We start from the raw sequence: 14,103 nt of genomic DNA, 5'->3' as shown, positions 1-14,103 counted from the left end.
ACTTGTCTATTTCTTGGATCTCCAGGAAAGAACATAATGGTGATTCAATGAATCAACCTTTTTTTGTTTTCCTTGACACCTTGTTCTGAGATCTAAGAAATCCTGACATTAGGGAATTATTCCAGCTTGGTTTTTTTGTTGCAGTGGAGTGTACCTATCTATTTCTCATCTATCTCCCACAGAGGACTGATGGTTCCCTACATTCTTTACATCTTGGATGGCAAAATGGCAATCAATGCCTAGAGTATTGTACTACTGGAGGTGGAAGCCAACTGCGTTCGGGTGAAATTGTACCCATTAGTGATGCCTGCCATTGTTGCAGGCTAGAGGAGTGGCCAGTAATTTGCAATCTCGTTTCTTCCTTGCAAGCTCTATGGAGGAAGACTGTCTTGCAGAAATGGAGGCTGAAGTTTGAGTGGGGAGGGGAAGCAGTGGCATACTGGAACATCTCGTGGCAGCCAAGATAATCTGATCAGGACAGTTGGAGGGAGGCATAGCCCAGGAAGGGCAGGGAGCTGACTGAGAGAGCAGTAGGATGAGCTAACACTCTCGTAATGTCCGTCCTGGCCTATAAAGAACAGGTCATTATTTTATTTATTAAATATAATAATAAGTTATTTGTAAAACGAGATCTGACTACATGACAATGCGTGTACGGATATGTTTCCCCTCAGCTAGGAGGCTGTATGAGGAGAGGGAGAAAGTTCAGGGGATACTCTATACTCTGTATTCTGTTCCATTATTGTTGAGGGCTTCTGAGGGGACGTGTTTATAATCTAACAAATTTAGAACATATATAGCAGAGTGTGGCATCTGTAAGATGATTTATTGAAGAAGAAGCTTAGAGTATTCAGGACTCTCTTGCCCAGGGCAGTCCATACTCTCCCTAGCTACAGTGTTTGTATGCCACCCAGGGCAAGGTGGGCTCCTCTGGATGGGAAGCCACATCAGAAAGATGGAATCAGTTCTGGCACGAGGCGCATGACCACAGGACGACCAAGCTTTCACGCAGGTCTGCTTACTCTGGAATCTGGAGAGTGGAGAATCGAATATACTCACAGGATCTCACCTTTAGTTACCTCTTCCCTTTCCTCACCCCTCATCCCCTACCAAAGTCCAATGGACCTGGAGATATGTTGCTGTTGAAGGGAATCTGTAAAGCACTGTCATCCTTGGTCATGTTCTCAGATTGCCTCCTGAGAATGTTGAGCAAAGAGTGTGGTTGCATATGTGGCTAAAAATACCACCTTTGGAGTAAACATGAGTTTGAAACTGGCTCCATCATCAAGGAACTTAGAATCTTGGGTAGGTTCTTGAATAGCTCTGAGCCTTTCCCTCAACAGCAAAATGAGGGCAGTAGAAGGAGCTGATTGATGAGGTTCTCATGAGGACTACATGCAACTAATACTAAATAGACTAATGACACATGAACTAATAGTAATGCCTGGAACATACTGGTGTTCGATAGGTATTAGTTACAACTGTATCTCCTAGAGGCAAGGCCAAGTTCCCTCTCAACTTACACAGTCTCTTATGCTAGGGCACAGTGGTACAAAAAAGCTCTGGACATAAATTTTAGGAGACGGATCTCCTGAGCATCCATTTCATCAATTATAAATTAGAAGGGTGGACCAGATGATATTAACATTTCCTTCTGGCTTCAAAAGGCCAGTTTTCTCTAATCCTGAACTTATATTCTTCAAGGTGCTCAATAATGCTGCTTGATTGACAGTTTACTCTTTGTTTTCATGTCCCTGACTTTGAGACTCAATGTTATTGACTCAAGGGCTATATTAACAAACCAGGGAAGGCGTTTTTTATAAACAGTCGGATTTCCGAGCGGAGAAGGCCCTACCTGTATAGCACAGTGCCCGCTTTTTTTTCCCACAGGGCTCATCATTCCACTTGCCGGGGGCTGACAAACTCTTGATGTAGATCTCCACGCAGTCCTGGTTGTTCTTCTTGTTGTTGGGCTCGTTGTCAGCCCAGTTCTCAGCCTCCTCGGTGAGAGTCTTTTTGGTTCCCACCCAGGTCCATTGATTGTTGATCTTTCGGATCCCAATCCAGTAGTAAGAACTGTAGTAAGGTATGGCCTCGTTGAGGTAAGCAATCTCATTTTTATTCTGGATAGCTACTAAATCCGTGTAGTACTTCTGGCAGAATGCCCGGGAATAATTCCATGAGTATGATTTGTTGCTGTAGTGATAGGTCCACGCTGCCACTTCTTTCTGGTTAATTAGCTCTAAGGAAAGGAAAGTGTGGGTCAGGTTAGCACCCCTAATGAGAAGGAGATTGTGAGCATAAGTACACTTCTGTGTAGTCAGATGAGTTTGACTAGAAGACAAATACCAAAAACATGACCGTTTTATGTCTAATCTAGTTGTTTTAAGGAAAAAGAGTGGTTTCCATCTTTTACTTGAAAGTATACATGAAGTCGGAATAAGAAAATGTCCTCTTCTGAGGACCCTTGGTATTCAAGAGCTGGAACCATAAGGGACCGTAGAGGTCATTTAATCTTCTCCTTTTATGAATGGAGGAGACATTGAATCATTTGCCCAAGCCCAGAGTAAATGACATGTAAAATGTCTCAGTGGCTGCCTCATATCTCCAGGTGCTTCCTCTTCACGGGGAAAGTAAGATGCTTTATGATGTGGCACCTACCTGCTGGTCCAGCCTCATCACCCACCATATTTACTTTTTTAGCAAAACGTTAAGTCCCACTTCCATGCCTTTGCACGTGCTCTCGCTGCTTTTCTGGCTGCCCTGCCCGCTTAGGCGTGGTAACCTTCCTCTCCTACTTTCCTGACTTCTCCAGGTGGGCTTGGTATTCAGCTCCCACCCTGCCCTTCTCTGTCACCACCTCCCCTACGGCCAGGTATTGCAGCATCTGTCTATATGACGTGGGTCGCATGTGCTAGATTTTGAATCCTGACGGTGGTCTCTTTTTACCCCTGGATTCTTAACACCAAGCACAGAGCGTGGCACTTAACAGGCATTCGCTCCATGCTTGTTGGGTGAAACACAACAGGTTTGTGGCAGAGGCTCATTGTACCTCCCGGTTTGCAATCTTACACTTCATCCCACTGCTCTGGGCTGTTTCCCTTCGATAAATTACTCTACTTCCTCCATCTCTGCTTACTCACTTGTTAAAACAGGGCTTAAAACAGGCCTTTTAAAGAGATGTTTGTGAACTCAAATGAAATGAAGAATGTGCCCCTTAAAGGTATAAAGGGTATTATGATGCCAGGTATTGTTATCCTAGCCGGTGGGAGCTCACCCCAGCCAGAAGAGGCCAGTTCCCATGTGAAGAGGTGTACAATGTAAGCAATCAAACCTGGAAATGGCTCTATTTCCTGTTTATAAAGTCACGTTCCTATTCGACCTTCTCTGCTGCCCACAAGAGGGTCGTTTCCGTTTGTCCCTCCCTCACAGGCACCTCTGTGGCATTTTTTTCCCTGAAGACTTATTCTGATGTCACCAGGGCTGCATATTGGCTTGCAGGGACTCTAGGCAATTTTGCCTTTGGAGTTCCCTTCCTCGATAATAAAATATTAAAAACTGTATTTTATAACTGCATTGGTATAAAGATGAACATATTAGTATTATACACTAAAACATTTTGGGGCAGCCTAGAAGGAAATGATTTTTAAAGAAATTAAAGCATTTTTACGGGTCCCTAAAAAGTAACGTGGGCCTGTGTCTATTGAGTCTAATGGATAAGTTGGCCCTGGGTATATATGTGTAGGTTCTTCCTGAAGCCTTTTCTACCAATAGGATGGTGTCGGGTGCACTTTTCCTCCAGGAATCTGGGCTTGAACTGTTTTCTAATGCCTCATAACAACCGGCTACCATCCTTAACTTCTCCCATTTGGAGAAGTCACCCTAATCACTGAGGGCCAGGTGAAGGGTTAGCATAAACTTTACCAGCGATGAGGGCACTGAAGCAAAAGAGTTGGGTGATTCTGAAGACCACTCTCTGAAATCTCCAGTTCCGGATGGCTTTTAGGCAGCTGGCCTGTAATAAGAAAAGAAAACTTCCTTTTAGTATCCACGTGCAATCACTGTGGCCAAACAATTCTAGTTAATAATCATGGTATTGAGTTACAATCCTGCCTGTTTCCATTAGGGGGTGGCTCAAGCCCTCTGCTCCCTTTTTATTTCTCACTGCTCTGCTTGAGTCCTACCCCAGGTGGACACTGCACCAAGGCTCAGGACAAAATTCATTCCTTCAGTCATTCAGCAAATATTTATTGAGTAACTACTTTGTGCCACTAGTATTTGCTTTTCTGACATATTTTGTAATATTTATGTAAATAAACACTGTCATTATTATTATGCAATAATCTCCCTTTAAGAACTGGTATGCCATACCCAAGAGTACTAAGAAGTCACACAGAAACTCCGTGATCCATACAGTTGTCTGACCTATACTTTGATGCACAGGGCATCAACTAATTGTGCTGTGCTATGTCGTCTATCCTGTATTATTGATCTATGTTTTCTTTTCTTGCTTTATCATTTCAGCATATATCTATAATATTATCCAATGCTTAATGTATACATGTATATATACATACATATATAATTTTTATTAATATATGAATAATAAACTTATCCCCCTTGGATCTATAGCAAGTATGATTTCTCATGAGCTCCCTTCTGTTGGGATTTCGTCAAATCTAATAATATTTTTAAAGCGTTTTTAGACAAATAAGCTCTGTAAATGTTCATCCAACACCCTCATGTTACGCATGAAAATACTGAAGGTTGAAGAGTCTAAAGTAGCATTCAAAAGGACAGAAGCAGAGCCTGACTTTGAAACAAGAGCTTTTTCCACTTTACTTTCTTACTTTTGTAAGCCTCCAGGCTTTCAAATCCATGCTGCGTTGTTGTCGATGATAGAATGTGACATGACCAAGCCTAGCTGCCGCATCTGTACTCATCCAGAGCTACCCCAATATAACCACCAACATAAAAATTGTGCGTTTGCTTTGCAACTGAAGCTTTATTGCTCTTCCAGCCAGATTGCTACCCCAAACCCTTCCCATATAGAAATTCTCAGTTGCCACAGCTGGGCTCCAGAGATCGATGATGTAGGCTGTATGGGGAGGGTGGGTGGTGGCAGTGTGTGTGTGCACGTGCACAGTGCATATACACTGTTGACTACAGCCAGACCAGACAGTGAGGTGGATACCACACAGATCAGTGCAAGTCTCCCAGATAGTGGGGTTATCTTTGTATAAGAAGCCTGGCACTTTTCCCTCTAGGAGTTTCTGAATATTGGCTTTAATAAGCAGGCACATTTTGTGTTCCTATGAACTAGGACACTGATCAACTGGCCTCTGCAGGACCTATTATCAAACACTGGCAGTATCATAATGTTATGATTTATGGTGCTGTTTATTTGCACAGGAAGTATGACGATAATCCCTTAGCGGAAACTTAATCCCATGGAGTTCTCTGTGGGTTGTATTATACCACCAGCTATTATTAGTACCATATTTCTATTCAGTACCCAAAGAGTACCATGCCAGGTTCTATAGCAGAAATCTTGAAACCAGAATGAGCCTGGCTTCCCAAGGGGTACACAGACGAGGAGGATTTAAGTAAATCTGTGTTCAGATTCTCAACTCCAACATGTGCACTTTCCTAAAACCAATCTGCCTACAAATGTGTCCTTCTCCCATTTTATAAAAGAAATCATACCTTTTATAACTTGACTCTTATTTATCATTAGGCCTTGCCTCTGTATGTAAAAAACATCAGTGGGTGTGCCAAACAGAGACCACCCAAAATATTGGTTTAGATCTTGACAACTTGAATGCTTCGAATGATAGTGCAACAAATCTGTTTCAAGTCCAGTGGTTTCCATTTCTCTCTTTTCATCAGCTTTGATGAAGACCCACTTAAGATGTCAGATGCTAGACCATTGACTACATGTTGATAATACATCACTATGTAATTTGGGACATGAAACTTGGAAGGAATTCAAAGAATTGAGAGACGTTGCTCTAATAAGCTTCCATTTCCATTTACTTAGTCATATGAATAAAAGTCCTTAATGCTTAAAAATCCTCAAAACACGAAATTTAGGAATAGAATTGATGCTGAACTTGTTTGATTGTATCAATAAATAATATTCACACAAGGTTACATGAATAGGGAAAAAGCCCCTCTTCTCATGTAGAGATGCATCTTCAACAGCACTTTAAATAGGGAAGTTTAAATTACTTATCAAAATTTGTAGTATGTTTATGCTATTTTACTTAAGTGTGTACTAAAAGTAATTGTCATGGTAACTCAGTCAAAAAGGTGAAAAACTTAGCAGAGATTTATGGTTTCAGAAAATTGCATCTTTTACATTTCAACTTAATTATGTTTTTATTTGTGTAAAGAAGTATGATATAGTGATCAGTAAAATACTTTAACCTTAAAAATGAATTAAATTCTGTAGAGGAAGTGAAATAGAAATAGGTATTAAAGAAGAGAAAATGAATAATATAAAATTCCCTATTATTAGAAACTAGTTTATGGTTTTTTAAGTGATGAGTGTTGTCAGATCACTATGGTATTTTATTCCATTGGATAAATTCTAGGAAATAATGTTATATTTATTTATTGTAAAAGGCCAATCTTTATAATGTACTGGAAATTCCATCTTTTATTTAAAAACTTATGATGAAAAATTTTAGCTCTCCACTTAGAAAGGTTCAAGAGGTTATCTAGTTTTTCAGGATTTTTTTGGAGGTACAGAAGCAAAACTATTGCTGGTGAACAGCACAGTAGTGTAGCCTAATGAAGGGGACCTCAATATTTGCCTTTGAAACTCTACTGCGTTTCTTCTCGGGTAGATTGGAGGAGGATCGCAGTGTTTTTAATCTAGTGGTGCTCTTCCTGTGCCCTTAGAAAGTGGTTTTCTTCCTGTAGAGAGTATTTCTAGGGGTTTCTCTGGCTTTGGGACCAGCTCAAGGAAGTGTGTTGGGACAGTGACCAGGTGAGGCTCCTATTTCCCTACCTCCATTCCCAACTCCTCCACTATCCCAACAGAGCTGTTTTATGTTTTAACTTGTTTGTTTAAACTTTTCAGTATGGTTTGGTTTAAACAAAATAGAGAGACAGAGAGAGTGCTAGTTTTGAACATTTTAAGGTTTTAGAGGACTGGTAAGTGCTTCTGATCAAGACACAATATCTAAGAAAGGAAAAGGCAAGTCATTGTGTGTCCCCGGCTTTAATCTGACCATACTTTTCTGTTTTTAAAAATCGAATACCAAGAATCACCTCTCATAGAATGTTTGAGAGCTGTAGGAAACCGTAAAGATGACTCCAGATCAATTAGGCATCTCTCCAGCATTCTTCAGCAGGTCTTTTGGACCACGGATGCTCAAGATGGGACCACCATCACTGCCTATCACTGAGACTCAGCGAATTTAGATGATTTGCCGAAGCTTCCGCACCGGAATGTATGTCGGGTTAAGACAGCGATTCTTATTTTCACAGAACTCGTGTACTCCTTTGAAAGTCTGATAAAAGCCATAGTCAGGATTCTTTTTTTAAAAAATTGCAGGCTTGCAACTTTTTAGACCATTTCAGAAGGTTCATGGACCCCAAGTTCAAATCTCTGTGTTACCGGTAAGGCAGCACCTTGACTCATTGGCAACGGACAAGGGTTTTGTGTGTGGGTGTGGAGGACGAATGATGCTTAAAATTCTTCATTCGAGTAATAATTTCCCTCTGAAACTTCCTTGGGGTGGGTAAGCCTTCTCACATCTGCCCCTGCTCTCAGTGTCATCTTTAGGACAGGGGTCTACATGGGTGAAGAGTTAAGGACTCTGTCCTGGTGTTTGTTACTAAACAAGTTAAGTGTTGAAACACCAGGAAATGCCTCTCTAGAGGAGCGGCCGTGTGCTCTGCTCATTTTTACTTTAATGTTCTTTGGCAACCTGCTTCAAACTGGAAGCCACTGGGAAGGAGTCTGAGATGGGGTTATTAGAATAACATCCTGTGCCTGTGTAAACCTTCATGAAGGCTGCTTCGCACGGTGGTAATCTTTCATTTTACTTTTCAAATAACTAAAAGTGATTGCAGGGTGAAGAGAGAGGCAGAGACAAAGTAGAAGTGTTTAAAGTAAACAGAAGTGTTTTTCCCACGACCTTTGCATAGAAAGAGGTAGTAAATGCCAGTAGGAATCCCATGGCTGCCAGCATTCTGGGTGGCTTACAAAGTTGGCAGGAATTGTACCATAGAAAGGCGATGGGGGGGCGGAGTCAACATGGCATACTATGAGGATGTGGAATCCGCATCTCTGCACAACTAGGGCACGTACCAGGCACCGGTGGGGGACCACGGATACATAAGGGGACGGGAGGAACCCCCAGCAACCGGGTAGGACATGGTACATTGGGGGGAGTGTGGGGGGAGGAGAAGTGGAGGCGGGACAGGACTGGTGCCCCTGAGGGGCGGCTAGGGGAGGGGAAGGGATCCCACACCTGAAGGGGGAAATTGGGGGACCATTGGGAGGGCAGAGGATCAAAAGGGAGCATGGCCAGTTTTCCCCTGCCCACTTGGGCCCCCGGGAGTCTGTTGAGATCCCAGGCCTGATCCTCTGCCCACCTAGGCCCCCTCCAGACGCGCAGGTCCTGAGGGAGTGGGAGGGAGGGAAGGGGGAGCAAAAGTAAAGGCCAGACCTCCGGGACCCGGACCCCTGAGGGGTGGCTGGGGGAGGGGAGGAGTTCCTACACCCAGCGGGACCCACCCATGGTTAGGGGTCCAGCGGGATGGGGGAGACCCTGGGGGGGGGGATGGTGGTGGAGGGGCGCAGAGGGACAGAAGGGAAAGCAGCCAGAGCTTTCCCTGTCCACATAGGCACCGGGGAGCCTGTTGGGCTCTCAGACCTAATCTTCTGCCCTCGGAGCCTCCCGGAGCCTCCCGCAGAGCCCAAGACCCGCCCCTACACCCCCACCCAGGGCCCTACCTCTGCACTCGGAGACCCCCTCTGAGACGCCCTCCAATGTGCTGGGCCTAAACCCCACCCACACACCCTCACCCAGGACCTTGCCTCCAAACTGGGCAACTCCACACTCTGGTGCTCCACACTCCCCTTCCGCACAGGTCCTAAGCAGAGGCCCCGCCCCATGCTTGAACTCGCCCTGCTTAGGCCCTGCCCCCAAGGTCTTTTCTGGCTGCATGGGTCCCGAGCCTAGGCCCCGCCAACCCCTAAGGGGTGCTACTGGCACAAAAACAGAAATATGGATCAATGGGACAAGATAGAAAGCCCAGAGATAAAGCCACGCACACTTGGTCACCTTATCTTTGACACAGGAGGCAAGAATATACAGTAGAGAAAAGACAGCCTCTTCAATAAGTGGTGCTGGGAAAAATGGACAGCTACATGTAAAAGAATGAAATTAGAGCATACCCTAACACCATACACAAAAATATACTCAAAATGGATTAAAGACCTAAATGTAGGGCCAGGCACTATCAAACTCTTAGAGGAAAACATAGGCAGAACACTCTATGACATAAATCACAGCAAGATCCTTTTTGACCCACCTCCTAGAGTAATGGAAATAATAACAAAAATAAACAAATGGGACCTAATGAAACTTAGAAGCTTTTACACAGCAAAAGAAACCACAAACAAGACGAAAGGACAACCCTCAGAATGGGAGAAAATATTTGCAAATGAAACAATGGACGAAGGATTAATCTCCAAAATGTACAAGCAGCTCATGCAGCTCAACACCACGAAAACAAACAACCCAATCCAAAAATGGGCGGAAGACCTAAATAGACATTTCTCCAAAGAAGATATACAGATGACCAACAAACACATGAAAGGATGCTCAGCATCACTAATCATTAGAGAAATGCAAATCAAAACCACAATGGGGTATCACCTCACACTGGTCAGAATGGCCATCATCAAAAAATCTACAAACGATAAATGCTGGAGAGGGTGTGGAGAAAAGGGAACCCTCCGGCACTGTTGGTGGGAATGTGAATGGGTACAGCAACTATGGAGAACAGTATGGAGGTTCCTTAAAAAACTACAAATAGAACTACCATATGACCCAGCAATCTCACTACTGGGCATATACCCCGAGAAAACCATCATTCAAAAAGATACATGTACCACAATGTTCACTGCATCACTATTTACAATAGCCAGGACATGGAACCAACCTATATATCCATCAACAGATGAATGGATAAAGAAGATGTGGCACATATATACAATGGAATATTACTTCAGCCAGAAAAAGGAACGAAACTGAGTTATTTGTAGTGAGGTGGATGGACCTAGAGACTGTCATACAGAGTGAAGTAAGTCAGTCAAAGAGAAAAACAAATACTGTATGCTAACGCATATATATGGAATTTAAAAAAGCAGTACTGATGAACCTAGGGGCAGGGCAGGAATAAAGACGCAGATGTAGAGAACAGACTTGAGGGAATGGGCAAGGGGGACAGGGAAGATGGGATGAAGTGAGAGAGTAACATGGACATATATGCACTACCAAATGTGAAATAGATAGCTAGTGGGAAGCAGCCACATAGCACAGGGAGATCAGCTTGGTGCTTTGTGTCCACCTAGAGGGGTGGGATAGGGAGGGTGGGAGGGAGGGGAGGCTCAAGAGGGAGAGGATGTGGGGATATATGTATACATATAGCTGATTCACTTTGTTGTACAGCAGAAACTGGGAGGGGAGGCTCAAGAGGGAGGAGATATGGGGATATATGTATACATATAGCTGATTCACTTTGTTGTACAACAGAAACTAACACAACATTGTAAAGCATTTGTACTCCAATAAAGACGTGAAAAAAATTTTTAAAAAAAGAAAGAAAGGTGATTCTGTTCTCCTGTCTATGTTGTAGACCACAGCCTTGCACTTTTAGAGGCACAACCTACAATGTCCCTCCCTAGACCCTCTGTCCTCTGCCTAGGTCCTGTCTGATTTCTCTCCTTCCTTTACAGTTCAGTTTTCTTAATTTCCTTGCCTCCCCTTTCCTCTCCAGGCCCCAGTCCCTCCAGACTACACAACCGCTCCTGCTGACTTTACCCCTGACTCCTAATTACCAAACCCAGTGAAGTCTTTCCATCATTATCTCCCTTGACCTTTCTGCAGCAATAAATATTACTATTTCCTTTTGCTTAAAATGCTTCCCTTGGTTCTTCTCTCGATTCTTTTCTGACATCTTGAGCAACTGTTCCGAGTCTTCTCCTTAATCCACACCAACCTTCTTGCAGAGGTAGAGATAGAGATTCCCCTGGGTTCCTACCTCCCTGGCCCTATTCTCTTGTCACTCTTCTGCTTTCCTAGGGCCTCCTTAGGGCCATCTGTTTACCAGTGGCTCTCCATCAGCATCTCCATCCCTGACTTTCCTCCCGAGCGTGAAGTCTGCAATCCAAATGCAAAACAAACATAGGAGCCCATGCAGCTGGAGGCAGCTGCTGGCAGAGGCTTCTCGGGGCAAGGGATATGACTTACTCATGTCTGAATCCCAGCCGTAATAGAGAGCAGATGCTTAATCCTTAATAAATATGCTATAGATGAATGAATGAATAAGTGAAAAATGGCAAGGGAATGACTGAAAGTAAGATAGAGGCGTGCTGAATGGGAAAATGTTGGAGACGTATGTGATAATTAGCACTAAGTACAGTATGGTTACAGCAGTGATCGTGTCAAATGTAAAAGTGTATTATGATTAGGTAGAAGAGTATAATACGGCTGTGCAAAAAAATATGTTCTCGGCACTTGGTCTCATTCTCTTTGCGTATGAGAGAAACAAGGGGCATGATGGCTCGCATCCCATGTGAGAGAACAAAGGAGAAGGACTCACTCACTTAAACTCCATGCGGGTGGCAGATGGGGAGAAGTGGAGGAGAAGTGGGGGAATCAGGACCTACCATAGCTCAGGAAAGCCTGGAGAAGCATCAAATAGTGGCAGCTCTTAGAAGAGGGAGAGGTGAAGGCAAATTCCATGTAACTCTCTGGAGTGGGTGTGTCCCTTTGAAAGGCTCCAGCACCGAAGAAGGCTCATGTAAGGGATGCAGGTTCTTATGAACAGAGAGTATCACTGACCCGAGCCCCATAAGCTACCTGCCCACAGAGACCCTGAAGTCCTCCATCAGGTGGGACCAGGGAGGGAAGACCAAGGATCCCTTCACATCGGTCTGCCATCAAATCCTATTGACTTTACCTTCTGATGAGATAGCTGGCCATTCTGCAGATTTCCACTTTATTGCTGCAGCACTAATTCAGACATTATCATTTCCTTCCTGGACCAGAGAAATCATCTTGTCACTGGTCTCTTCTCCTCAAGATTACCCATCCCCAGTTCTTTATCTCTAGTGCTGTCTGAATGATATTCCTAACACAAAATCTGATCATATTGCTTCACTACTTAAAATCCATCAGCTGTTCCTACTCCCTGAGCAGTACATACCAGCTCCTTAAGATGACACTTTGGGGCTCTTCAAGATGAGACTTCTTCCTACTTGTCTAGTCCCATCTCCTGCCATTACTCCTTAATTACACCTGCCCCCACCACAATTCTACGGTGCATTTATATAACACGACATCTTGTACTTTCCAGAATGCACAGTATGTTCCCCATGTTCTCTTTACGCCCAGGGCACCCTCTCCTTCTGTGGATGCGTAGCTCTAAAAGTCCAAGAGTCTCCTCCTCAAAGGAGCCTTCCCTATTACCAATCCCTTCCTCCCCACTCCAAGATAGGCACGCCCTTGTTATTGCCTGTGTTCTTTCCCATTATTTATTTCAATAACTATCGACTTATTAAGTGCCTACAATGTGTCAGGCACTGTTATAGGCACTGGCAATTAAAATGATAAAAGAAGACACGATTCCTTTCCGCATGAAATGTACATTCTGTGGAAGACAGACAATGAAACAAACACCAATATATACACAACAGTGCTGAACGAGTAAACATGAAAAATAGAAGACAGTGATAAGTGCTAGGTAGAGAATTAAAGCCAGGTTATGTGATAGAGGGACGGGGTGCTTAATATTAGACAGGGAGGGAGGTCAGGGAAGACCTCTCTACAAAGGTGGCATTTAAGCTGAGAGCAGAATGACCAGAAGAAACCAGTGAGAAGCAGGAGGAAAAGCATTAAAGACAGAAGGAAATGCTAATGTGAAGGCTTTAACGTGGAAGGAAAATGTGGAGTATTCAAAGAACATGAAAACATCAGTGTCGCTGGAATGGAGTGAGCAAGGGTAGAAGAGTATGAGATGAAGCTGGGGACAGATCACTCTGGGCTTTAGGAACTAAAACAAGGGGGTGAGGTTTTTGTTCTAAGTGCAAGACAAATGGGGCAGCAAGTAGATTTCAGGAGACGTAGTGATGTGGTCTGATTGCTGCTGAAAATTGGGAAGTCCTAGAGGTTAGTTGAAAAGAAGTTGTTCTGGAGTCAGACCTTGTGAGTTGGAAATGACAGTTCCAGAAGGGATCCAATTGCCAGGGTTTTGAACAGAGAAGCGTCCTGAATAGATGCATCTAATGATGGTGTTTCTTTTTTGTAATTTGAGGGAATATTATAATCTGTAGTCTTTCAAATTAAAAAGCAGCAAGTCTACAGGTGGTTTTAAACAGATGATTTCTCTTCAACATTTATTTACATATACTCCTAGCACACTGCTAGGTGCATGGTGGGGCACCGAATAAATATTTGCAGATGTTGGATATTATAATATCTACAAAATCAGTTTGTTTCATCTTAGAAATTTCTTATGGGAAAGAAAGGAAATTAAAGAGGGTCAGTGAGAATACAAAGGGGGAAGGCAGATATGAGAGTCATTGAAGAGACAGAACTATACAACTTGTCGGTGGCAGAGTCTAGACTTTCAAGGCAGTACAACTGATATCATATTATTTCCCTTAAGTTTATGGGTGATGGTGGTAATATAGCACAGATATTAGTGGCCTCAGCCTAAAGGCAGAAAATGAAACCGTGAAACAAAGAGGTCTATAAGCCAAATAGCAAATAGAAATAACGACAGGAAGAGGAGCCCAGGACAACATGAACACTAAGAATCAAAGCATATATATATATATATATATATATATATATA

The 14,103-nt window shown here is 43.3% G+C and overlaps 1 protein-coding gene across 3 annotated transcripts in view; it reads right to left on the bottom strand.

The window, feature by feature from the left end:
• SELP (selectin P) overlaps positions 1–14,103 on the bottom strand; it is a 42,477-nt gene that overhangs the window by 25,950 nt on the left and 2,424 nt on the right. For all 3 annotated transcript variants that reach the window (XM_073804652.1, XM_019918675.3, XM_033855326.2), the window contains exons 2-3: positions 3,925–4,015; positions 1,856–2,242 (exon numbers count right to left, since the gene is read on the bottom strand). In XM_073804652.1, the coding sequence (XP_073660753.1) occupies positions 1,856–2,242; positions 3,925–4,015 (478 nt within the window). The remainder of the gene's footprint in view (positions 1–1,855; positions 2,243–3,924; positions 4,016–14,103) is intronic.

The sequence above is a fragment of the Tursiops truncatus genome, chromosome 1 (genome assembly GCF_011762595.2).
Source record: "Tursiops truncatus isolate mTurTru1 chromosome 1, mTurTru1.mat.Y, whole genome shotgun sequence".
In the NCBI taxonomy this organism is placed as follows: domain Eukaryota; kingdom Metazoa; phylum Chordata; class Mammalia; order Artiodactyla; family Delphinidae; genus Tursiops; species Tursiops truncatus.
The sequence above is the reverse complement of the archived record's forward strand: the minus strand, read 5'-3'. Positions and strand labels throughout refer to the sequence as shown.